This window comes from Mya arenaria, chromosome 3 (assembly GCF_026914265.1).
Source record: "Mya arenaria isolate MELC-2E11 chromosome 3, ASM2691426v1".
NCBI lineage: Eukaryota > Metazoa > Mollusca > Bivalvia > Myida > Myidae > Mya > Mya arenaria.
In genome coordinates, this window is record NC_069124.1 from 65,865,699 (window position 1) to 65,890,926 (window position 25,228).

Genomic DNA, 25,228 nt, shown 5'->3' on the forward strand with positions numbered 1-25,228 from the left:
AGATTACTAGTGTAACCATTCAACCTTTACAGCGGTAAACAACGACGAAGTTAACAACATTGTTTACTTTAACAAATTTCTTAACAATCTGCTCATTGTGTCCAGGTGAAGATTAAGGGCAAGTTTGGACATTCACTAATAACTTCTATACATTTCATTCTATTGACTTAATACATCACACGGTTGGTAACTGCTATCACACAATTAGATTACAGAATTCGGTATTAACCATAAATACAAATATTGGTCATTGATAGATTTTAGTTATTATGTGACCAAACTTGGTAAATAGGAAGAGTTTATGGGGTCCCTAGGGCCAAGGTCACTGTTAAAAACTAAATAACTGTTCGGTACTGAATGACTAAAGTATGGTTGACGTACTGCCTACAACCCTGAAACAATTTAATAAAACTTTGGTTACGTGATTTTCTCATCAAGGGGACATTCAAAACCCATGTTGGACCCTCACCAGGTCAAGGTTAAAGTACAAGGTCAATGTTTTGTGCTGTGATTTTGATTCCTCTCCATCTGTCTTACACCCTTTGAAGGATTTTAATGAAACTTGGGCCATATGTTCTTTTCATACAGGCAACATGGATTCTGTTCAAACCACCATGAATCAAGGTCCAATAATCCAATAACTTGACATATAGCCATTTAGGGTGTCTCGTGGTTGGATTTTAAAATAGTTGTTAAAACATGACTTTCTTATGTTGACCTATTGCTGGAGAGCTATATGCTTCAGTCTTGCTAGCGTAACTATAAGAAGGGTTTGTCTGTGTCACTTTCAGTCAATTTGTAGTATTTTTAATTTTTAGTATAAGAGGTCAATATTATACAGTTTTTCAAAAGTTTTATATTTTTATTTCAGCATACTATGTACATAAATATATATAGCGAACAAACCAAATGATCACATGAGAACCCCAATGTCTAAGTCTTTTATTTATCATCCAAAATAACACATCATAGGATAATTGAAAATACTTGTAACAATCAGATGTCCATATCATCCCCATCCCCATCTGCAGCCTGGAGAATATCGGCTAGCTTGAGCTGCGTCCTGTTGATGGCCATGATGGGTTTGATTGCAGCGTTGAGGCTCGGGAAGATCCGTGGGAACATGATCTCCTGTGAGGCAAGCAGCTGCTTGATACGGTGACGCTCCTTCGGGGCCTCAAAACATGCTGGGCAGTTCTCCGCTATCACTGGAAGCTTGTTCTGAAATAATGGACATTATGTGAACTGCGGAATTTATAAATACAAGTATATTTTAATTAAATTCCTATGGCTATGTTCTTTTTTGGTTCAAGGTGTTGCTCTCTTCGGTTAATATAAATGGAAGATTATTTCACATCAAGAGTTAAACAATTAACGATAAATGAATGTTGGATGAATGGAACCGAAATATAAACTATCCATTGTTAACAGAGAAACATTCTTGTTGTAATGGTACTTGAAAGTGTAGATTTTTTCCCAAATAAAGATAAGGATGATTAAAATATTTGGATGTTGACTTTTTATTACAACAAAAATATAAATGACACCTACTGTTTCTGCAAACTCTCGTAAGTCCTTCTCTCTGACATACACTAAAGGCCTGATCACTCGCAAGTCTCCTTCCCTGCAAATATAGAGAGTAAACATTGTAAATCAACTATATAATCTCTGAGGGTAAAGCAACATCATTCACGAACAATATGATATTAAAGTCAGTTTGTGTAAATTCATTTACTGTTTTGTGTCAGCATATTTTTTTACATGTAATCTTTTAAGTATAATATTAAAACCAGAGCTGTCACAGTATGTGACGAATGCCCCCGATTGTGACATTGACCTATGAACAAGGTACATGAAAAGTTGATCTTGCCTTTACATGTCAAATACATATGGCAAGTTATTTTAAATTGCCTCTAAACATAAAAAAATACCACCCATACTTGACAACCGACACTGTTATGTCCTTATATATGCAGCATTCCAATGTGAATAAACACCCAAGTGTGACCTTGACCTTAGAGATAGGGACACGGGTCTGTCATGCGACACGTCGTCTTGGTATGTGGAACACATGTGGCAAGTTATTTTAAAATCTGTCCATACAAGGGAAAGTTACAGCCCGAACAAAACAACTTATACTCTATGTCCTTATATGCAGCACTCTGTTGTGAATAAACACTAAGTGTGACCTTGACCTTAGAGGTAGGGACACGGTTCTTGCACGCGACACGTCGTCTTGGTATGTGGAACACATGCGGCAAGTTATTTTAAAATCTGTCCATACAAGGGAAAGTAACAGCCTGGACACTACAACCTATACTCTATGTCCTTATATGCAGCACTCCATTGTGAATAAAGACTAAGTGTGACCTTGACCTTAGAGGTAGGGACACAGGTCGTGCACGCGACACGTCTTGGTATGTGGAACACATGTGGCAAGTTATTTTAAAATCTGTCCATACATGGGAAAGTTACAGCCCGGACATGACAACCTATACACTATGTCCTAAATACAGCACTCCATTGTGAATAAACACTAAGTGTGACCTTGACCTTAGAGGTAGAGGCGTGGGTCTTGCATGCGACACGTCGTCTTGGTATGTGGAACACATGTGGCAAGTTATTTTAAAATCTGTCCATACAAGGGAAAGTTACAGCCCGGACACGACAACCTATACTCTTATGTCCTTATATGCAGCACTCCGTTGTGAATAAAGACTAAGTGTGACCTTGACCTTTGAGGTAGGGACACGGGTCTTGCACCCGACACGTCGTCTTGGTATGTGGAACACATGTGGCAAGTTATTTTAAAATCTGTCAATACATGGGAAAGTAACAGCCCGGACACGACAACCTATACACTATGTCCTATATGCAGCACTCAATTGTGAATAAACACTAAGTGTGACCTTGACCTTAGAGGTAGGGACACGGGTCTTGCACACGACACTTCGTCTTGGTATGTGGAACACATGTGGCAAGTTATTTTAAAATCTGTCCCTACAAGGGAAATTTACAGCCCGGACACGACAACCTATACTCTATGTCCTATATGCAGCACTCCATTGTGAATAAAGACTAAGTGTGACCTTGACCTTTGAGGTAGGGGCACAGATCTTGCACGCGACACGTCGTCTTGGTATGTGGAACACATGTGGCAAGTTATTTTAAAATCTGTCCATACATGGGAAAGTTACAGCCCGGACACGAGTAATTGAGCCGGACACACGGACGGACGGAAGGACGGACGGACGGTGCGATTTTAATATGCCCACCTTCGGGGGCATAAAAATGTGATTTGGTGTCAACTGAAATCACTTACTCTACAGTATAGTGAGCCTTCATTGTTCTCAGGTTGCCATTGTGGAATATGGACATCAAAAAGCTGAAAACAGCAACAAAACACAATGTCAACCTACCAATATGTTAGACAAGATAGGTGTTTTGTACATATTACATCAGATGGCAGAATTATGAAAGGGAAATAACAGCACTTATTGAAATTTCTGAAGACCTTGAATTTCCAAATCGGATGTACATAGGTGATTGATTTCCAAAAGGGCTACAAGCACATGCAAATAAGACTGTTAATCCCTTTTCTGCAAACATTGAACAAGCACTTTTTTGGATATAATCATGATTTATTAAAGTTCACCTTCAAACTTGTTTCCATATTATGATAAAAGATTAATCATTCGAACAGTACCACTGACCTCTCACAGAGGTCGTCTAGATGTTGGCCAAGTGCCAGCACATTGTACCCCTCCCTGCGTGCACACGCGTAAATAATGCCCCGCTTCATGCGACTACAGAAACTGCAGATTGAGGCACACTCGTATGGCAGGTTTGACGCCTGATCCATTATACCTTAAACATGAAAACAGAATTTCTTCTAGCAAATCAGTATAACAGTAATATATAATTTTTTATACTTTCATCATAAGGGTCACCATTATCATATTCACTGCGATGTTTTGTATTTTGGTTAGTAAACTTGATTACCAGTGTATTCCAAGCATTATCTGTATATATCTTTAATCCAAAAAATACAAATAATTCCCAGTTTATATATTAGCCAGTATTTCATTTCAAACCAATTTTCACTTATTTAAAAAAAAAGCAAACAATGTTTGGTTTCACCTAGGTTGACTTACACTGTGACTCATAGAAGTAAGGCACTCCTAGACTGGCCAGGTATTTCTTGAGAGGGCTGGGGTCATATGAAGGGGTCTGTGGGTCCACAGTCACTGCCCCTATATCAAAACTCATTTTCTGAAAACCACAATTGCTGAGTACAGACTAGCATTGATATAATTAATGGCAGTATCATGACATACACATTTATAAGCAAACATTAAGAGACAAAGATTTTAAAACTGTGGATTTTAACAAAGCATAGTAACAGCAGTTTTGTCGTTTGTTTCACTGACATAAGAGATTTTCTTGTTCCAAGTTGTTTTTTAGTTCTAAAAATCAACTAGAAGTATGGTAAAAGGAGCAAACGTTCCACATATTATCTCCTGCATAGTCCTTTGTGTCTAGACCCTATACCTTTTTCCTGCAGTAGAACTGGTACTGTCTGATGGTGTGGAGGAGAGAGAGGGAGTCCTTGCCTCCACTGAGACACACCAGAACCCTGTCTCCATCCACCAACATGCCATACTCTTCCATGGCCTAACGTTAATGAAAAAAATTGATACATCTATTGATCAGTATTTCTGATTGCGATATCAAATTGATAAGAGTGTTTTAATAATAATCTACATTGTAACATTGAGCCAGACAGATGAATGGACAGACAGTGCAATTTTAATATGCTCATCCTTCTGGGGCATAAAAATTACTATGATCAGTGGCTTTTAGTAAGTAGGGTCGAGCTACTCTTAACAAATATTTTTTTGTTAGGCATATCAACTTAAAAGATAGATCACAACAAAAACAAATTTACCTTGAGGAATGGTGTAAAGATGGATTTGGGTGGAGAAAACCACTGCTGTCCTCCTTTCTTCTTCTGTTTGCCCTTATTCCCTCCAGCACCATCATTCTCTGCCACGTCCTTCTGTCTTTTACTATTACCAACAACATTTTCACTGCCTGCTCTTTTTCTCACACAAATGTCTGTAGAATCCTTGTCTACTTTTTCACTTTTATCACAGTTCTGACTATTGTTCAACTTATCCACAGATTTCAATGCACATATCCCTGACTCACCTTTCTCCGTCTCTGACCTTTCTGGGGAGCTTGAACTGGGAGAATTCCCTGATTCTTTTGATGTTTTGGTGTTATCAGAATGTTCATTCTTTGCTAATTTTCTATCACTAACCTTTCCCACATTTTCACTTACTTCACCTTCATCAAATGTATAAAAAACATTTCTCAACATGTTGTTTTTCCTCATATCCTTTTCTGATGGTTCTTCATCACTGTTATGCTCTTCAAAGGGAGATAATCCCAACTGTTCTCTAACTGAAGGAGGACAGAAGGGTAGAGTGTAGGAATTCTGGGATTGGTTCCCCTGTAGACAGGAAGCAGCCTCACTTGGAAGCAGGAACCACCTTAGAGGCTTGGAGTCCTCATCAAACATAACTGTGTGATCAGTCAACTGGTGCTTGACCTGGATAATTAGAAGAAGAACAATGTACATGTTACTTTTAAGTTTAATTGCATAAGATTAAAAAAAACCTTTGAGCTGATATTAATGCCACTCAAGTTGGATTCCAACTGAAAAATCCTTAGCTCAATTAAAGCAAGAAATAACCAGCTCTCTATTTAATGCATAAGTTGTGTATTATAGTGACAAGATTAAGTGTTGTCAGTAATTTCCAAAGATTAAACACATTAGATATAAAATTATTCAATATGACAATGAAATGAAAAAGATCATTTTGTTTAATAAATGCATCTATTGTAAGTCATGTAATTAAAATGTTTTACCTTTGCTGCTTGCATGAACAATTCCTCTGCTCTCTTTAGGCAATCCTGTAAAATCAGAGGTACAGGGGTTATCTTCGATATCAGCTGTAACCACTTCAGATAAACAGCTTTGTGTGTAGTTACAATGTCACTGGCACGGAGAAGATATAATGTTTAACATTCACTTTTCTAACATGTGTAATGAAATTCATACATAAAGACATAGTACATCTAAGAGTGCATTGTTGGACAACCTAAAATGTGCTAGGGTTCACCTTAGTCCACTACTGAATGTCCTCATAAAGACCTCTAAAAGATCTAAAAAATTATGGATTTCCTTTCGCAACTAAAAATGAATTGCTAGATTTTCATCCCCGCCAGCCTCCTCTTTTTTCCTTCGCCTATTCAATTTCATTGACTCAAATAAAGATGTTAAGGTATGGTCTGTGTTTGTGTATCTGTCCGGTACTATCTGGGAACAACGTTTATTTATACCTACAGTGTTGATGTATATTATTCACATGTAAAAAGGAGAATTGTTAAGATTCTGTTGGTGGTTCAACTGGAAACACATGTATATGGTTCCTATGCAATAAGAAAGAGCATGAGCTCTTATTCAACGGTGAAACAGTGTTATAAGGTACTTAGGTTCTCACTTGGATGAAATTCTAAATCTTAAAGAGCATGTAAAAACCAAATGCAGATCTGCAATGCTAAACTATCTCAGAATTAAGGAAATCCGTAAATTTCTTACTGCAGATGCAACAAAAATCCTTGTACTTTCATTAGTCATCTCACACTTAGATTACTGTAATTCTATACTGTTTGGCATAGCAGAATGTAATCTATACAAAATGCAACGTATTCAAAATATGTGTGCAAAACTTGTCTTAAAACGTGGCAAATTCGAAAGTTCTAAACAAGCCCTAAATATGCACTTCATTGGTTGACTATCAAGGCCAGAATTCATTTCAAATTGCTATGTTTCATGTACCAGTGTTCTGTTAATGATGCACCTGCCTACCTCACAGAACTTTTGTCTGAGATCGGGGTTAAGGTCTACAGATTCAACAGAGTTACAGTTTGAGATACCTTTTAACAAAAGAAAATCCTTTCATGATAGAAGTTTTAGTACAGTTGGCCCAAAGCTCTGGAACAAACTGCCTTTAATGATAAGACAGTCTGCGTCTTTAGACACTTTTAAGAGAAGTCTGAAAACGCACTTTTTTAGGGACTTTTATGTGCTGTTTTAGATGTAGTTGTCCAATAACAGTTAATTCATTATGTAAGAGACTTTTCGACATTGTTCTAATTACATAACTGAGACATGTGTATATTTTATTGGTTTTATTGTCGTTTCTTTCATATGCTTTTAAATTCTCTGTTTTTATGTATTATGTCTATTATTTTGCATGTTCTATACTGATGTACAACGCAATTGAATCTGATTTTGTACAAAAATATGTGTTTAATTAAATAAAACAGATTCAGTTTCATCTAAGAAAAAAAGAACAAAAAAATGCCCCCCCCCCCCCATTTAAAAAAGGGATGAAAATCTAGCAATCTAGCAATTAATTTATATTGGCCTTATTATATAATCAAAAAGCAACAGATTTGTTGGAATAACACCCAAAACTAAGGCATATGAGTATATTTAATTGAAATATGACTTATGCAAGTGTTTTGAAACTTTCAAGATTTACCTATATTTTCAGTAACTTTTTCAAATTGTATCTTTTTGATTTGTCATAAAAGAACATTTTGATATTAATTCCTGACATCATATTTCTTATGTCAGTTGACTGCATATACTTATTTTTTGACAAGAGAATAATTTTGTCTATAATGATGCTCTTATTAATTTGAAATGTTTTCTCTTTTCATAGCTACAGAACCAAATACCTCATGGTTTTCAGGCAGTGGTCCTTTTTCCACAAGGGGTGGCACTTTGTATGTCATCTCTCCTGAGCTGTACGATATATGGCCCAGCCACTTGCGATCCTTGAACACCTAGAGAAGGAGAAACAGCTCTTAAAAACAATTCTCCCTTTAAATGAATGATAACCTTCTTTGTTAAAATGAATGATAACCTTCATTGTTAAAATGAATGATAACCATCTCCATTAAAATGAATGATAATTGACTACCGGTATAAAACTGAGTCCAATGATCTTTATAAATAGTTCAAAATACTCCCAAAAAGTATCTTACCTGGAAATTGACCTGCCTCCATTCTCCTGTCTCTGGGTTAAACATGTACTGGAAATGAAAACAATTACATTGCATGATGGAAAAGCTGTCATGGATAATGGAAAAGCTGTCTGAAAAATAAAAAAAAATTGAAAGAATGAAAAAACTGTCTAAAGAAGCTGTTTGCAAGAATGGAAAAGCTGTCTGAATGAATAACATGTTTGTCCTTAAAGAATGTTTAGAACAAATAAACTGATGTTTTCATACATCACAAAACTGAATTTAAATTAACTGAGTATAAAAATCTACCCCATACCTGAGGCAGTAGTTTCCATGCATGTTTGGCAACCATTTTCACCGCCTCCAGTGTAAAGTTCAGACTTTCTTCATCCAGGAAGTAGGGAAAGTTTATCCGCACAAACCCAGGCCTGTAATGATGGCCGATTTAGTGCATAGAAAGGCCTCATGTCACTGGTGATGAGAACTTAATAAAAATGATGTAAGTCTCTTCTAATTTAAATACCAATAAAGTAAGAACATAATAACTAAATCAAAAGGAGATGTACTTTAATTATCGAAAGAGTGCATATTTTATGAACAATTAACTAACAAACGAAAATTTATACAATAATAAATGTTCCAATGCAAATTATATATAACAAAATACATAAATGTAACTAAATAAGAGTTGTGTCTCTTGGTTAACAAAGTTATGTTTTATTGATAGCTAACATGAGTTTATGAACATAAAGAGGAGCAGATTTAATATGGGTCACATTTTCTGATGCCATCAGATTATAGAAATGAACAATGTCACTATTTCCATAATACCAAGAAAACAAATACAATGTATTATATATTAACAAATATTAGAGTACTAGTATCTGTGATATACTTGACCAAGAATGAATTTGATATCAAACTTACCTGATGATTTCTCGTTGAGAATATTCTCTGTATCTCCTTAAATGGGTTCTGTCCAGTCGACTAAAATAAAAGAACGCATCAGTCTATACATTTGTTGAAATGGAAGTATTTTCAGATTGTCTACCTACTAAGCCTCTGGGGCAGATTCAGACATGTTTGGTGATTTGTTGAGTGTTGATCTTAATATTCATTTATAACAATTTTCTTTACCATATATAATTCAAAATAGCTTTGAATTCAGGCCAGATGGTAAATTGATATTAGTGTTTGAAAATCGGACTCCCATTTGCTATCGATAATCAAATCGAATCGAACCAAGTATTTCGATTTACAATCGGACAATAATCGAAAGCTTATAATATCATTTAGGAATACATTCTTTATAGTATAATCATGATTTAAATGGTTTAACCTGGAATCAGCATGTGTGATTCTATAATCATGCTTTTTGCAACAGTAAGCAAATATACATAACCTTTTTCTGTCTTTAATAACGTAACGAAAAAACATAACAATAAAACACTTACGTGTACTTAATAATTGTACATCAATCGCAAAATGATGCACACCGCATCTTGAAAGTTATCTAAGCATTTTATCCATGTAAAAGCATTTTAATTATTTGTTAACCAGCTTATCATCCAATAACCGTTAATATTGAAGATTTTATCAAAATATCCTAATTTCATAAAACTTTCACAAAAAAAGTAAATTTGTTAATAACAAACGATACAAATAAGGTTTCAAAAACAAAATGCATCGAGCCAGGATCCTCGGTATTTGCAGGTAAAACCTGACCCACAACACCATAGCGATAGATTATTGCGGTTTTATGAAATATATATACAATTTGTAGTATAGGGAGTTTGTCAGTTTTTAACCAAAAGTATTTACATTCACCGCACTCTTCTATTTCCGCATAACAAAAATAACGTAGTTACCGGAAGTTACATTAGCGACATCGATTTTGGACAACACTATCGATTGTCGCCAACATAGCATTGTCAGCGACGATTTATCAATTGTACTCGATAATTGTTTCATCACTAATTGATATCAAAAGTACTTGTATGTAGTTATGGCAAAACTGGTACAATACATAAAGTATTAAAATAAAATGTCAAACCTGTCCTCTGCCAGAAGATCCTCAAAATTTTTGCTTGTAGCCTCGTCCATTCCCAGGATATCCTAGATGTAAAGGAGACGAAACAGGGTACACAAGTTTTCTTTATTGTATTCAAAATACTCAATTTATTTCAACATGCTTGTGGTAAAATGCGTGAAATTAATACCTTGCGGTAAACATAAAGGTTTGCACATAATTGTATTTTGGACCGGCATTCCAGCTCAAATCATTAACTTTCAGTTCTGTTCCAGCATAAGTATACTTTATTTTAAAACAAAAGGAATTATGGTCAGAACTTAGCTTCATTTGACGGCCAGTTTTTGAACAACCACAGTTTTTTTGTAGTTCTTTAAATAAGTCACCCATATTTATCCTCAAACACACAAACAATATAAATACGATTTAAAGAAGTCTGTAACGGAGACATGTCAAACATCACGTAGATCTAACACAAGTATCACCAATATAATACAACTCTCATTTATTAACTATTTAAGGAATGTACTAACAAACGGTCTATAAACAGTTTCTCACCATGGCGTACGGCCCTGCACATGCACATCCTCCTCTGGCCTGGATACCAAACAGATCGTTGAGCAGAGCAGTAATGTAGTTGTGGTGGAGAAACCGACCAGTCTCTTCGTGAAGAATCAGGAAGGAGAATATCGGAAGTCTCGGGGCTTCAGAGTTACCTAGCAACACTAGGTTAGGGACATCTTGCCATGCCTTCTTTGCTCTCCTGAGTATTTCAACACAGTATTAGAATAAAATAAAAATAGTTTAAATAACCATATGTAGGACTAATCCTGAACAAACCACATTTTAAGGCCATGATTTTTTTACTGCTGTGAATATATTAACAATTCATGTGAATATGAGTAAAGATCTTTAATTAATTGTTTTCATGTCTTCTGTATCAAAGAAGACATATACAAACATGAGCAATATTTTTACCAAATTTAGTAGCACTAGCAGAAACAATACAAGGGCTGTCACAGAGACAGCGAGCTCAACTATTCTGCCGCTTTTCAGCATGAGGATTGAAAAGTTTTGGCGAAACATGGATCACTGAAAACTTAGATTAGATTTCAATGCAATATATGATGTACGTATTTGCTGAGATATTATCATAAATGTGGTAACATGCAAAATTTAAACCAGAATTTCTAAGTCCAATAATAAAGGGCCATTATTTGCAAAATACACGGTACTGTTATCTAACTTGGATATTCAAGTAGGTTGGGTGGTTGAGTACCATTGTATGAAGTCTCAATGCAATACATGAAGTAGTTGCTGAGATATTAACCTATGTGTGCTAACATGCAAAACTTTAACCATAATTTCTAAGTCATAATAAAGCCTGGGCAAAAAATATATAATATGCAAGAGTTATCTTTCCTGATTAATTAAGAAGGTTGAATGGTTGGGAGTCTGTGTATGAAGTTTTAATGCAATACATGATGTATTTGAATTTCAATGTCCAATTAAAAAGAGCCATAATTTGAATTTAATGCAAACTAGAGGTATCTTTCTTGGTTAGATAAGTAGATTGGATGGTTGAGTACCATTGTATTAAGTCTTAATGCAATACATCAAGTAGTTGCTGAGACATTAACCTATGTGTGCTTACATGCAAAACCTTAACCAGATAGTCAAATAATAAAGGCCCATAATTTGCATTATATTCCAAAAAGTGTTATCTAACTTCATTAAATTATTAGGTTAGATAGTTGGGAATACATATCTGAAGTAACAATGAAATACATGATGTATTTGCTGAGATATTGACTTAAAGTTGCTTACATGCAAAACCTTAACCAAGGTGTGACACCGACGCCGACGCTTGGGTGAGTAGTATAGCTCTCCATATTCTTCGAATAGTCGAGCTTAAAATCAGGAGACAAAACTCACCTGAGCATGTACTCCTCCCTCTGCATGATGAGGTCTGGTGTGACGGCATGCTTCAGCTGGAATACAAGCCCGGCCCTAACAGCCTCAACAATGGCTGGTGTCCCGCCCTCTTCCTTCAACTCTGGCTCCTGCAGGTACCGATGACCATCACGACGTACCTGGGGGTACAGCAGCAGAATTCAGAAATGGTATTATGCATGATATCTTGGTGAAAGTATGAAGACATAGAAGGTATTAACACTAAAGGCCGCATTAAAAAAGCAATTATTCAGTAAATTTTCTACCAAATACATCCAAACATGGGTTTACTAGTTAACAATTGTAAGTATGATGTTGAAGTGAGTTTTTTTTGTTGGCTGAGATAAACATTGCCTTTTTGAAGTTCCTGTTATTCCAGAAAACGAATATTAATAGTTCACTTTTACATCTGATTTTTAGAATTTTTAGAAAAGTCATAAATCTTAATCTTAAGTCAGATTGTACTTTTTGCAGCATAGTAGCAAGGTTTAACATACAAAGAAGACAGATCCCCCGCCACACCCGTCTGGCACTGTGTTCTTGAACAGCTTCTTCTTCGCTATCAGCACACCTGTAGGAAGTTCATTGCATTGAAATTGCCATTTGTGATACTGCCTCTCATTTAAAGTCATTGGCAAACAATTTGTGGTTTACTGGGATAAAAAAGGTTTTATGATCTTGTTTTTTTGATGTTGTCTTCATAGATGTATATGGTTCTTTTTTTTTTCGAAAATCATGAGAAAAGGAAAGTTCATAATTAATGCCTGTTTGTTCACATCATATAGCATTTCTTGTGGTGTTATTGTACTTTCAGTTGTAAACTTGGACCCCACTTCAAACAAGGCATGGTTTTCTAATAGATAAGACTAATGTGAACACATACCAGGTGTCTGCACGCCCCCAACAAACTTATGGCAAGATATGAACACAGCATCTTTGGACAGGTATGGCTGGTCTGGTCTGTAACGTTAACATTTCTGCAAATTGATTCTAAGGTAGCCTTCAAGGTCTTCAATAAAAGCTTTCAAAAACTAAACTAAAAGTATGATGATTGTTATTTTTCCCCAATAATGTTCTATGACTGTATTCAAATTAATAAATGAACACTAAAATGATAAGCAAAAAACAGAGAATACATTTGTATCATATATAAATGCGAATTGCTCATGATGTAAACTAACTACTAGTACAACCTAATGTAAGACTGTAACTGCCTACCCTGCAATCACAGGATTCAGGTCAATTTTAACATAGGGAGCAGCAGTAGCGTAGTCCCAGAAGGCGAGAGCTCCGTGCTTGTGCAGGAGAACTGTGGCTGGATCAACGTCCACCAGCACCCCAGTCACATTGGATGCTGCACAGAAACAGCCAATCATTTGACGCCCAGTGCCCGACCATCGCTGGAAATGAATTCCTTTTAACATACAGGGATAACCTTTGATCAAATAACATTTTACAGTAGAGCCTATATTCATCGAATAGTCAAAATCTACTGATAAAATGTACATAGCAAAGATTGAACATTATCAAATTCCTTCAAGTAAATATAACAGTTTTCAAATAACAAGCATGGACCTTCTTGAAGAGACAACTCGATAAATCAAAGCAAAAGGTTTACCTTGAGCAGAGTCTCCAGGTGGTTCATACTCAGACATCCTTCCTTATTGGCCTTCACTCTTATTACCTGCAAGAAAAAGTGATGTACGTTAATAGCAATTGCCTTCTTTACACATTTATCATAAATTTAGTGGCATGATGACATACATGTTAACAGTTTTGAATTTGAGGTTACCAATACAATGTTAAGTGACATCTCCAATACAGCCTGTGATAACAATATAACTCTCAATAGAACACATATAACTCGGAAAGCATTTCAATCTCTCCAGGCTAACTGACATACCTTAGCTCCTACTTCAATCCAAGGCAGGAGGTTTGAGTGGTGTTCATAGGGGCTGACAAACACTACCTGGTCAAATACAGTACACATTGTGTTGTTAAAGGCAATTTGAATGGACTGACAAACACTACCTGGTCAAATACAGTACACATTGTGTTGTTAAAGGCAATTTGAATGGACTGACAAACACTACCTGGTCAAATACAGTACACATTGTGTTGTTAAAGGCAATTTGAATGGACTGACAAACACTACCTGGTCAAATACAGTACACATTGTATAAGGCAATTTGAATGGACTGACAAACACTAGCTGGTCAAATAGAGTACACATTGTGTTTAAGGATATTTGAATGGACTGACAAACACTACCTGGTCAATTATCAGTGATGAAACAGTGGGCAGCAATATAAAACAAGATCAGTGATAACTTGATTTAAAAAGGACACACTATCAAATCACTTGTTTCTTGATCACATGACATATAAGTTCTGTACCACTACTTACTGGTTTATGATCAAGATTTAGACAGTGTATAAGTTTGTGTACAGCTCCAGTTGTCCCACTGCCCACAAAGATCACTGCGTCGTGTTCACTGGCATGCACAGCATTGCGCACTATATCTCTTAAATTAAAGGAATCATATAAAAATTAGGGATGCAAACGAATATTCGATCAAACGTTTGGTATTCGAATGTCAAAATCGGTATTCGAATATTCGGGGGAAAAAATCAATAAAGAGAATAAAAAACCTTTTGCCTACAACACTGTTGTTGTTTATAAAGTTTGTTTGTCTTGTTTTTACAACGATTGGCCCCTAATGCCAGAGGTGTGAATTTAATGACAATACATTTAACACGCGTCATATGTCATTTAGGGACTTATCCTCGGGTACTATAAAAAGTCCCCCTACTTTTACAATATCTGGCTAGGAATCGGCTTTAACACCAATGTGTTGTCTTGGCTGCAAATTAAGCTGTGCAACGTAACTCAAATCGCCGTGATGATATGAATGCCATGTGCTACAATAATGTTGTAATATGTGCTTTAAACTGTTTTCAATGTTTGGATACAATGTTCGTGCTTTGAAATGTAAATGCATAGTATAGCGTTTTAGGATATATTTCCTCTATTGTTGTACAATAGATGAGTCAAATCCACATATATTTTCGATTTATTATTTTACTAGTTTCCGAGTTGGTTTTGGTTTTCCATAGTTATATTTAGTAAATTTAGAGGTCAATCACAGAACAAGGCTGCACATCCTACGGAAAGACCCTCCATTGGTGCACTACTATTTGACTACGAATTTATCTAATTTCACATTGTTTACAAATAATAAGGCAACAGAATTTATATTTTTTGATATTATTGTTTGTTTGATTAAAATGAATTGCTTATTTCTTCCTGAAAATGGAGAATTTCAAAAACTCATCTGGGGAAATCAGGGATCACAACACATTACGGGATAAAAATACCCCGGCTATTACTTTAGCGAGTAATAATAGTAGTTTACTACATCTTCTAAAATATGTATTTCGGTAATCGAATATTCGAATATTCGATCGAAAGAATTACCGAATATGCGAATATCAAGTTTGCCATTCGTTTGCATCCCTTTGCAATTACACCATCTATGAAAATTATTATCTATATATGCATAAAGTTTTACATAACCAAGAATACATTTAATGGCATACTGGCTAATATGTGAAATGTATTAAATGTGAAAATGTGTCAAATAACACAGAATTATATTGATTATACATACAACGTGTTACTATATTATTATTAAGTATAATGTGCAATGCACTGTAGTATCACTTTATATCACGGATAAGACAACCTACAAAGGGAACCACAATCAAAGATTCAATGGTTTCATCATTTTCTTTTTCGCTAATTATCTGTCCCTAGGTTCAATATATGTAGCCTACCTTGCCTCATGCCTGTAAAGTGTTGTCTGCAGCGAGGTGACAGTGGTGGTTGTATGTGTGTTCCCATACTCAGGCAGAACTTCATCCCGGATATAATCTTCTATAAACTCAAGTGATCTGTTCAAATAGTTTGCTTATATTTTGTACGTACAAATAACACTAAGACAAGTTTTGGGATAAAAACACAGTTATAATTGAAAAGCATTACTGGGATGCAAGTTTAGCTTTTATTTAACTTTAACTGAAAAGGTTTTCATCAAGATATACATTTTGTGTAACAAATATAGATATGACATCTTCACCATGAATTAAGTTGGAATATGAATCTTATTGAAAATGATATAACCTAAAAAAGGCAATTGTCTCTTAATATGCATTGTCAATGTTTTACCTTCCAGATGCAGTGTAATCCAAGTAAAGAACTGAAAAGACAACAAAGATGGGGGGGTTTTACAAAAAAAATTGTATTTTGATTATATATTTTTTTTAATTTGTTAAATAGTTTGATTAAATATTAATAACTTATGGCATACAATTAAAACAAGAGCACCAAAAAGAGAGCGCCATCGCTCATCAGGGGTTATTCAGATGGTCGTGGGGCATAACTTTACGATTATTAAAGTCAGAGTTATGGGCCTTGCTACACATGTCCAAATTGCCTCCAAAGCATATGTAGTAAGTTTCATTTGAGGTCATGACTCAATTTTGAGTTATGGCCAATCATCCGAGGTATAAAACATTAAAAGTTGTTGAGCAACAATGCCAATAACAAAAAGATAATTCTTCACTATGAAACATCAACACCAATTAAATAAAGTCCAAAGTTGTCTCACACAGTGGTGCAGACAAATTTAAACAAAAATCGGACTTTGTTTATGTGAAGTACAGATGGACTATAATATTGTCGCATGCGCTGTAGTGTTCTCTGTTAGCCAGTAGCCAAATTGGAATGTTTACAAAAATAAACATCGACTCTTAATCTTGCTCATGGCTTTATAAGATGACTTTGGGCTTAGATTAATAAGGCATTGTGATAGATTTAGGGTATTTGAAAGTTCACAATGTTAATTTATTAATATTGTACAGAATAAAACATTTAAAGTCTTGAGAACTTTCGTGACATCTGGCTCTGTACAGTGTTCGAATTTGGCGGCCTCTAAGCCATGTGCTGAATGTTTGTTTATTCAATTAATGAATACAAACACATATCAAAATTAATTAACGCCCAAAGTGACAAGTGATTATCGATCAGATTCTAACCAGTCACTATGTCTATAAGCATAAGTCAACCCCAATGATGTCAATAACTCTGCCCATTATGTAAATTAACGGATAACTTCGGCAGTTCGCTAACTAAGATGGCTATGAAAATCAATAATGCTAAAATAGCAATATCAACATTGATATTTTATTTATTTTGTTTAAATAAATTTTATTTATTAGCTAAAATAAAAAGAAAGATATTTTTAAGTTTTTAATGTGGACAGAAAATAATCATTCTCTACAAACATTGTCTTAAATGTGCAGGAAACAGACCCGTGCCCGTTTACTATTTCCTATCGGGTAGCCTGAGCGGGCTAGTAGCTTCAAATCCGAATTTCAGACACTGTGTACATATGTGATATTAAGGGTCCAAAATATATATTTCTAGAAACTCTGATACTAAAGTATATATCCTTAATTACTTAAATACATTGACATAATGTAGGTAAATGAAATTTTGAAAGCTTATAAATTGATATAATTGTTAGGGGAAAATATTAAAGCGAAAACAGAATTTAAATAGTTGTCATTTATGTTTCACCAACTTGACCCAATCGGTTTTTGTGATAAATTACAGTGAACTAATTATAAATTATGAAAAAAATCATACAGCATTAAATTCATAATTGCAATGATAAGACACCCTTTCAATATACAACTAAATTAATTAGCAGCACTAAGTTAAACATGAAACAAATTGAAAGTAATCAAATTGAAATGTTTGATATAGGAAATTACGCTCGCACACTCGCTAAATGCGAGTCAGTTTTGCCGATAGCGACCTCATGAAAAACCTACTTGCTGAAATTTGCGAGTCCCAAATTTCAAAACAAATACCAGAGGACGAACGCTAATGAGTACACAACGAATATCATGTCGCATAGATGCTTAACAACTCATAACAGGTAGGCATAAAACACTTTTTTGACACTGATTGCGAGTGCTGATTTTGACTTTAATGTGACGAGTTTGAAATAATACATATTGCTAGCTATTTAATGACAATTCTATGCAATGCAATTATCAAAAAGGATACAAATAATTATTGTCTTATTGCCTCTTCTTCCACTTGCCCGTCTTTAATAATCCGCTGACTGTTTTCACGCCATTCACACGCCAATTAGCTAGATGGTCACAGGTTTAATTATGACATGGTGACCTGTTTATTCAATATCGTGTCAGACTGGTATTGATCTATAATTTACCGGTATGCTTGTAGCTTTATTTAAAATATGATTATTAAGAAAATCGGTATCAAATATTCGCGGCCCCATTGCCGTTATTAGCCAGAATATTGGGGCCGCGGCCCCAGCTCCTACACTTGTTCATTAAACATTTTACTAGAACTCACTTGTATTCACTTATGTTACTTTATTATATGGCTGAATGCTAAATTAAGGTTTCCGGACAATTCGGCACCAAACGAATTCGGCATACATACCTTTTCGGCCCTATGTTAATTCGGCACCGCCAATTCGGCACCATCCGACTGGATACCAAAATAATTCGGCACCGTTTTATTTTACTTTTTGCTCGTGTATTCAAGCTTTAAGGGTTTACATGTTTTTCAAGAAAAATAATTATTCCCCGAAATATTTATAGAGCTACTTTATATTTATTCTGTTTTCCATTCTTATTTCTGTATTCATTGTCATTAATATACCGTACCGTTTTCTAAAATTTAAGTACTTGTACAAATATTTTAAAAGCATTTAAATCCGGGTTTTTTTTGTTATACTGAATTCAAAAGGAATGTTCGAGATAACAAACAATATACGTGACATAATAAAAACGTTAACATAAAAACTTTATGCTGAAACTCGTTGTTCAAAAAATAAAAATAAAACATATGAAAGTATTTTGCAAAAATGAAATAAAGATGCTATGATATAATGCCCAATTTAATGTGATTTTTATGAAAATAAACTCGTTAAAGTTGATTTTAAACGTAAATTCATTTACACGGAAAGGAATATAATTATTAGTTAAACTTAAATCATTTTATTGACAAATTGCTTTCTTATTCCGTATGCACAGAATACTTAAATCAAATATCTTCATGAACTACTAAAAACATAATGAAAATAAACAGACGACTTTAAATTTATTACAGAGTTATTTGTTGTGCGATGAGATTATTAGCTGTAGAAACGCATGTCATAGTGTGTCGGCATGTGTCTCGTTAATCAACCCTATCCTGGTGTGAAAATTAATAATAATCTTTAACATACCATTGTTAATTGATAACCATATGGTTTAAATGAGTACACGGGGGTCGCGTGGCAAATTTCTAAATGATATTCGTGGGCGTATATATTCAGACAGACTGATTTTCAGTTATAGTTGTAGAATTTTTCTATTTAACTGTTAAATGTTTCGATTAGGTGTTGAAAACTGTATTTGGATTAAACAATGATCGACGATTTGAGCATAAAGTGTCGCCGTCTTGTGAGGCCTAGGCAAAAGGGAAGGACATGTATATCATGTTAAAAAATCAACATGAACAGTGCCTTGAAGAAATTGTATTTACAAATGACTATTTTAATATGATAATTTATGAATTGCCTTAAAGTTTTTTTGAATAAAACTTTTGATAATGAACGTGTCTTGTAATCATTACTTACCCAGAGCGCACGCATTCTACTGACTTTAATTATAGTTCAAAAATTAAGTAACAAAATATCCTCCAATAAACAAATGCATGCGTAGGCGTTTAAAATAAGAACCGCAGAAATACATTTAGACGTAAAGAAAGATATAGAAAACACAAGAAAATACACTGTATAACAAAAAACCCAGATGTTCATAATCTTGAGCCATCTGTTATTACTGAAAAAAAAAGATACATGATACTCATATTGGATGATCGAATATTTTTAGAAAGGTAGTTTAATTGAAATAAACGAACCATATAACGAATGAAAGTGAGAAAAGTTGAGTTAAAGATAATGTGAATTATGTGCCGAAATGACTATGCTTTATGGTGCCGAGTCGACTGGGTGCCGAATGTGTTGGTGCCAAATTGACTATGCCGAATTCGTTTGGTGCCGAATTGTCCAGTTACCCTAAATTAACTTCATTTGAAAGTTTAAGGAAAAAAGCAAGAAACTTTTTGAAAATGCGAGTAAAAATATTACCCACCTTTGAAAAATTGTAAGTAGGAAAAAAGTTTAAATTCGATCTCTGAGCTTTAAGAGAATCGGCTGTAAATTGTAATTCCACCGAGTGACATACGCGAATTTATATGACAAACCTTTTCTTAGTCCGAAAGGACCACTAAACGCTTTTCCATTTCCAATCAAATTACTATTGATATATTTTAATAAGACATCCTTTTCGTTTGACGTTTGATTTTGGTCTCCTACGTCTTGAACGAGAGGAATATCGTAGAAATGTCTATCTCTAGCAGTCATTGTTCAAGTGGACGCTTTCATACAAGCATCTGTTGTATAAAGATCTTGATATGGTCAAAACGGCAATTTCTTGCCTAACGGAGCAGTCAATACAAACTACAAAATCACCACCATCACTATTAATAATACTGCTGCTCCCGCCGCTGCTGCTGCTGCTACTTATGATTATTATACAAAAGAATGAACGTTTAAAGCTTGATAAGTTTTTTCCAAAAATTGACCAATATAATGATTCCCACCCGGAGGAGGGACATGGCGGCTGTTCATGGGTATTTAACCTATGTTTCTAGAGGCCTAAATAAAAAATGATTGATTGTATGAGCAGAACAATTGTTAACAGTGAAAATAGAGAGTTGACTGACGTGAAACTTTGTTTTTAGTCAAAATATACTATTATATATACTATGGCCATTTTTTTGTTAACACCTCCTGTTTGCCGTAGAAGTTATATATTGTTGTTGTTTTCGGTGCAGAATCAGAATACTAGAAGTACACTCGTTTGCGTTAACATGTGTGTATGTACGACACTAGCTGTAAAAAACGAATGGATCTTACACGTCTGGCCTGCTTAGCACAAGAGATAATTACACTAACCACAGCCGCACTAACACCTATTAGCATGAAGGGTACTTACACTGGCCACAGTCGCACTATCTCGCGGAGCAAAAGGGCTACTTACACTAGCCAGAGTTGCACTACACCCGCTCAGCATGAAGGGTACTTACACTGGCCATGAAGGTCACTGACACTGGCCATGAGGGGCACCAACAATGGCCATGAGGGCACTGACACATGTCATAAGGGGCACCGACACTGGCCACGAGGGACACTGACACAGGCCATTAGGAGTACTAACACTGATCTTGAGGACACTGACACTGGCCATGAGGGTCACTGACACCGGCCATGAGGGCCACCGACACCGGCCATGAAGGGCACTGACACTGGCCACGAGGGGCACTGAAAGAGGCCATGAGGGGCACCGACACTGGCATGAGGGGCACCGACACTGTCCATGAGGGGCACTTACACTGGCCATGCGGGGCACCGACACTTGCCATGAGGGGCACCGACACTGGCCATGAGGGGCACTTACACACCTCATAAGGGGCACTGACATTGCCCATGGGGGCACCGACCCTGGCAATGAGTGGCACTAAAACTGGTCATGAGGGGCACTGACACTGGTTACGAGGGGCACTGACACTGGCCATGAGGACACTGGCCATGAGGGGCTCCGACCCAGGCAATGAGGGGCAATGAAACTGGCCATGAGGGGCACTGACACTTGCCACGAGGGGCAATGACACTGGCCATGATGGCACTGACATTGACCACTAGGGGCACTGACACTGGCCATGAGGTGCACCGACCTTGGCAATGAGGGGCACTGACACTGGCCATGAGGGGCACTGACACAGGCCATAAGCTCACTAACACAGGCCATGAGAGGCACTGACACTGACCATAAGGGCACTGACACTGGCCTTGAGGGGCACCGACCCTGGCAATGAGGGGCACTGACACTGGTTAAAAGGGTCATTTACACTGGCCATGAGGGGCACTGACACTGGCCACGAGGGGCACTGACACTAGCCACGAGGGGCACTGACACTGACCATGAGGGCACTGAAACTGACCATGAGGGGCACCGACCCTGGAAATGAGAGGAACTGACACTTGCCACGAGGGGCACTGACACTGACCAACAGGACACTGAAACTGGCCATGAGGGGCACCGACCCTGGCATTTAGGGGAACTGAAACTGGCCACGATGGGCACTGACACTGGCCATGAATGGAACCGACCTTGGCAATGAGGGGCACTGACACTGGCCATGAGGGGCACTGACACAGGCCATAAGCTCACTGACACAGGCCATGAGGGTCACTGACACTGACAATGAGGGCACTAACACTGGACATTAAGGGCACCGACCCTGGCAATGAGGGGCACTGACACTGGTCACGAGGGTCACTTACACTGGCCATGAGGGGCACTGACACAGGCCATGAGGGGCACTGGCACAGGCCATAAGCTCACTGACACAGGCCATGAGGGGCACTGACACTGACAATGAGGGCACTGACACTGTCCATGAGGGGCACCGACCCTGGCAATGAGGTGCACTGACACTTGTCACGAGGGTCACTTACACTGGCCATGAGGGGCACTGACACTGGCAATGAGGGGCACTGACACTGGCCATTAGGGGCACTGACACAGGCCATGAGGGCACTGACACAGGCCATAATGGGGCACTGACACTGGACACGAGGGCACTGACACTTGCCACGAGAGGCACTGACACTAGCCACAAGGGGCAATGACACCAGCCACGAGGGGCACTGACACTGACCATGAGGACACTGACATTGGCCATGAGCGGCACCGACCCTGGCAATGAGGGGCACTGTCACTAACCATGAGGACACTGATATTGGCCATGAGGGGCACCGACCCTGGCAATGAGGGGCACTGACAATGGCCACGAGGGGCACTGACACTGGCCATCAAAGGCACTGACACAGGCCATGAGGGGCACTGAAACTGGTCATGAGAACACTGACCCTGGCAATGAGGGACAATGACAATGGCCACGAGGGGCACTGACACTGACCATGAGGGCACTGACACTGGCCACGAGGAGCACTGAAACTGGCTTGGGGGCACTGACACTGGCAATGAGGGGCACCGACAGTGGCCATGAGGGCACTGACACAGGCCATCAGGGGCACTGACACTGGCCATGAGGGCACTGACACAGGCCATCAGGGGCACTGACACTGTTCACGAGGGACACTGACACAGGTCATAAGGGGCAATGACACTGACTATGAAGACACTGACACTGGTCATGAGGGGCACTGACACTGGCCATGAGGTCCAGCGACACTGGCCATGAGGGCACTGACACTGGCCACGAGGGGCACTGACACTGGCCACGAGGTGAACTGACACAGGCCATGAGGGGAACCGACACTGACCATGAGGGGCACTGACACTGGCCATGAGGGGCTCTTACACTGGCCATGAGGGGCACCCACACTTGCCATGAGGGGCACTTACACAAGCCATGAGGGAAACTGACACTGGCCATGAGGGGCACCGACCCTGGCAATGAGGGGCACTGAAACTGACCATGAGGGGCAATGACACTGGCCACCAGGGGCACTGACACTATCCACGAGGGGCACTGACACAAGTCATGAGGGTCACCGGCCCTGGCAATGAGGAACAATGACAATTGCCATGAGGGGCACTGACACTGGCCATGAGGGGCACCGACCTTGGCAATGAGGGGCACTGACACTGGCCATGAGGGGCACTGACACAGGCCATAAGCTCACTAACACAGGCCATGAGAGGCACTGACACTGACCATGAGGGCACTGACACTGGCCTTGAGGGGCACCGACCCTGGCAATGAGAGGCACTGAAACTGGTTAAAAGGGTCATTTACACTGGCCATGAGGGGCACTGACACTGGCCACGAGGGGCACTTACACTAGCCACGAGGGGCACTGACACTGACCATGAGGGCACTGAAACTGGCCATGAGGGGCACCGACCCTGGAAATAAGAGGAACTAACACTGGCCACGAGGGGCACTGACACTGACCATCAGGACACTGAAACTGGCCACGAGGGACACCGACCCTGGCAATGAGGGGCACTGACACTGGCCACGATGGGCACTGATACTGGCCATGAATGGAACCGACCTTGGCAATGAGGGGCACTGAAACTGGCCATGAGGAGCACTGACACAGGCCATAAGCTCACTAACACAGGCCATGAGAGGCACTGACACTGACAATGAGGGCACTGACACTGGCCTTGAGGGGCACCGACCCTGGCAATGAGAGGCACTGAAACTGGTTAAAAGGGTCATTTACACTGGCCATGAGGGGCACTGACACTGGCCACGAGGGGCAATTACACTAGCCACGAGGGGCACTGACACTGACCATGAGGGCACTGAAACTGGCCATGAGGGGCACCGACCCTGAAAATGAGAGGAACTGACACTGGCCACGAGGGGCACTGACACTGGCCATCAGGACACTGAAACTGGCCATGAGGGGCACCGACCCTGGCAATGAGGGGCACTGACACTGGCCACGATGGGCACTGACACTGGCCATGAATGGAACCGACCTTGGCAATGAGGGGCACTGACACTGACCATAAGTGGCACTGACACAGGCCATAAGCTCACTGACACAGGCCATGAGGGTCACTGACACTGACAATGAGGGCACTAACACTGGCCATGAGGGGCACCGACCCTGGCAATTAGGGGCACTGACACTGGTCACGAGGGTCACTTACACTGGCCATGAGGGGCACTGACACAGGCCATAAGCTCACTGACACAATCCATGAGGGGCACTGACACTGACAATGAGGGCACTGACACTGGCCATGAGGGGCACCGACCCTGGCAATGAGGTGCACTGACACTTGTCACGAGGGTCACTTACACTGGCCATGAGGGGCACTGACACTGGCAATGAGGGGCACTGACACTGGCCATTAGGGGCACTGACACAGGCCATGAGCGCACTGACACAGGCCATAATGGGGCACTGACACTGGACACGAGGGCACTGACACTTGCCACGAG

At 38.6% G+C, this 25,228-nt stretch overlaps 2 protein-coding genes across 2 annotated transcripts; both read right to left on the reverse strand.

The window, feature by feature from the left end:
• LOC128229240 (uncharacterized) lies at window positions 1–20,604 on the reverse strand. Its single transcript, XM_052941008.1, has 24 exons — window positions 20,438–20,604; window positions 16,313–16,343; window positions 15,922–16,038; window positions 14,492–14,609; window positions 13,989–14,054; window positions 13,704–13,769; window positions 13,304–13,485; window positions 12,969–13,045; window positions 12,583–12,656; window positions 12,068–12,225; window positions 10,691–10,895; window positions 10,157–10,218; window positions 9,031–9,090; window positions 8,420–8,531; window positions 8,125–8,172; window positions 7,816–7,923; window positions 5,935–5,979; window positions 4,949–5,614; window positions 4,552–4,674; window positions 4,155–4,272; window positions 3,714–3,867; window positions 3,323–3,385; window positions 1,552–1,624; window positions 1–1,221 (listed from the first exon to the last, which is right to left on the reverse strand). Exons 1-24 carry the CDS (start codon window positions 20,595–20,597, stop codon window positions 997–999), a joined length of 3,111 nt encoding a protein of 1,036 aa, XP_052796968.1. The 5' UTR covers window positions 20,598–20,604; the 3' UTR covers window positions 1–996.
• A 2,806-nt stretch (window positions 20,605–23,410) lies between these two features.
• Window positions 23,411–24,833, reverse strand: LOC128226207 (uncharacterized). Its single transcript, XM_052936100.1, has 3 exons — window positions 24,570–24,833; window positions 24,221–24,454; window positions 23,411–23,926 (listed from the first exon to the last, which is right to left on the reverse strand). Exons 1-3 carry the CDS (start codon window positions 24,831–24,833, stop codon window positions 23,411–23,413), a joined length of 1,014 nt encoding a protein of 337 aa, XP_052792060.1.
• Window positions 24,834–25,228: the final 395 nt, after the last annotated feature.

Bases quoted from the DNA above. Each gene is read 5' to 3' on its own strand.
- LOC128226207 (XM_052936100.1), bottom strand. From the start codon at position 24,833: ATGGCCTGTGTCAGTGAGCTTATGGCCTGTGTCAGTGCCACTTATGGT. The intron at 24,455-24,569 runs GTCAGTGTCAGT...TCTCATTGCCAG, and splicing joins CCAGTTTCAGTGCCCTCATG to GGTCGGTGCCCCTCAAGGCC. The intron at 23,927-24,220 runs GTCAGTGTCAGT...GGCCTGTGTCAG, and splicing joins CCAGTTTCAGTGTCCTGATG to TGCCCCTCATGGCCAGTGTC.
- LOC128229240 (XM_052941008.1), bottom strand. From the start codon at position 20,597: ATGACTGCTAGAGATAGACATTTCTACGATATTCCTCTCGTTCAAGAC. The intron at 14,055-14,491 runs GTAAGTAGTGGT...GTATTTGACCAG, and splicing joins TAAATCTTGATCATAAACCA to GTAGTGTTTGTCAGCCCCTA. The intron at 8,532-9,030 runs GTAAGTTTGATA...CCATCATTACAG, and splicing joins TCTCAACGAGAAATCATCAG to GCCTGGGTTTGTGCGGATAA.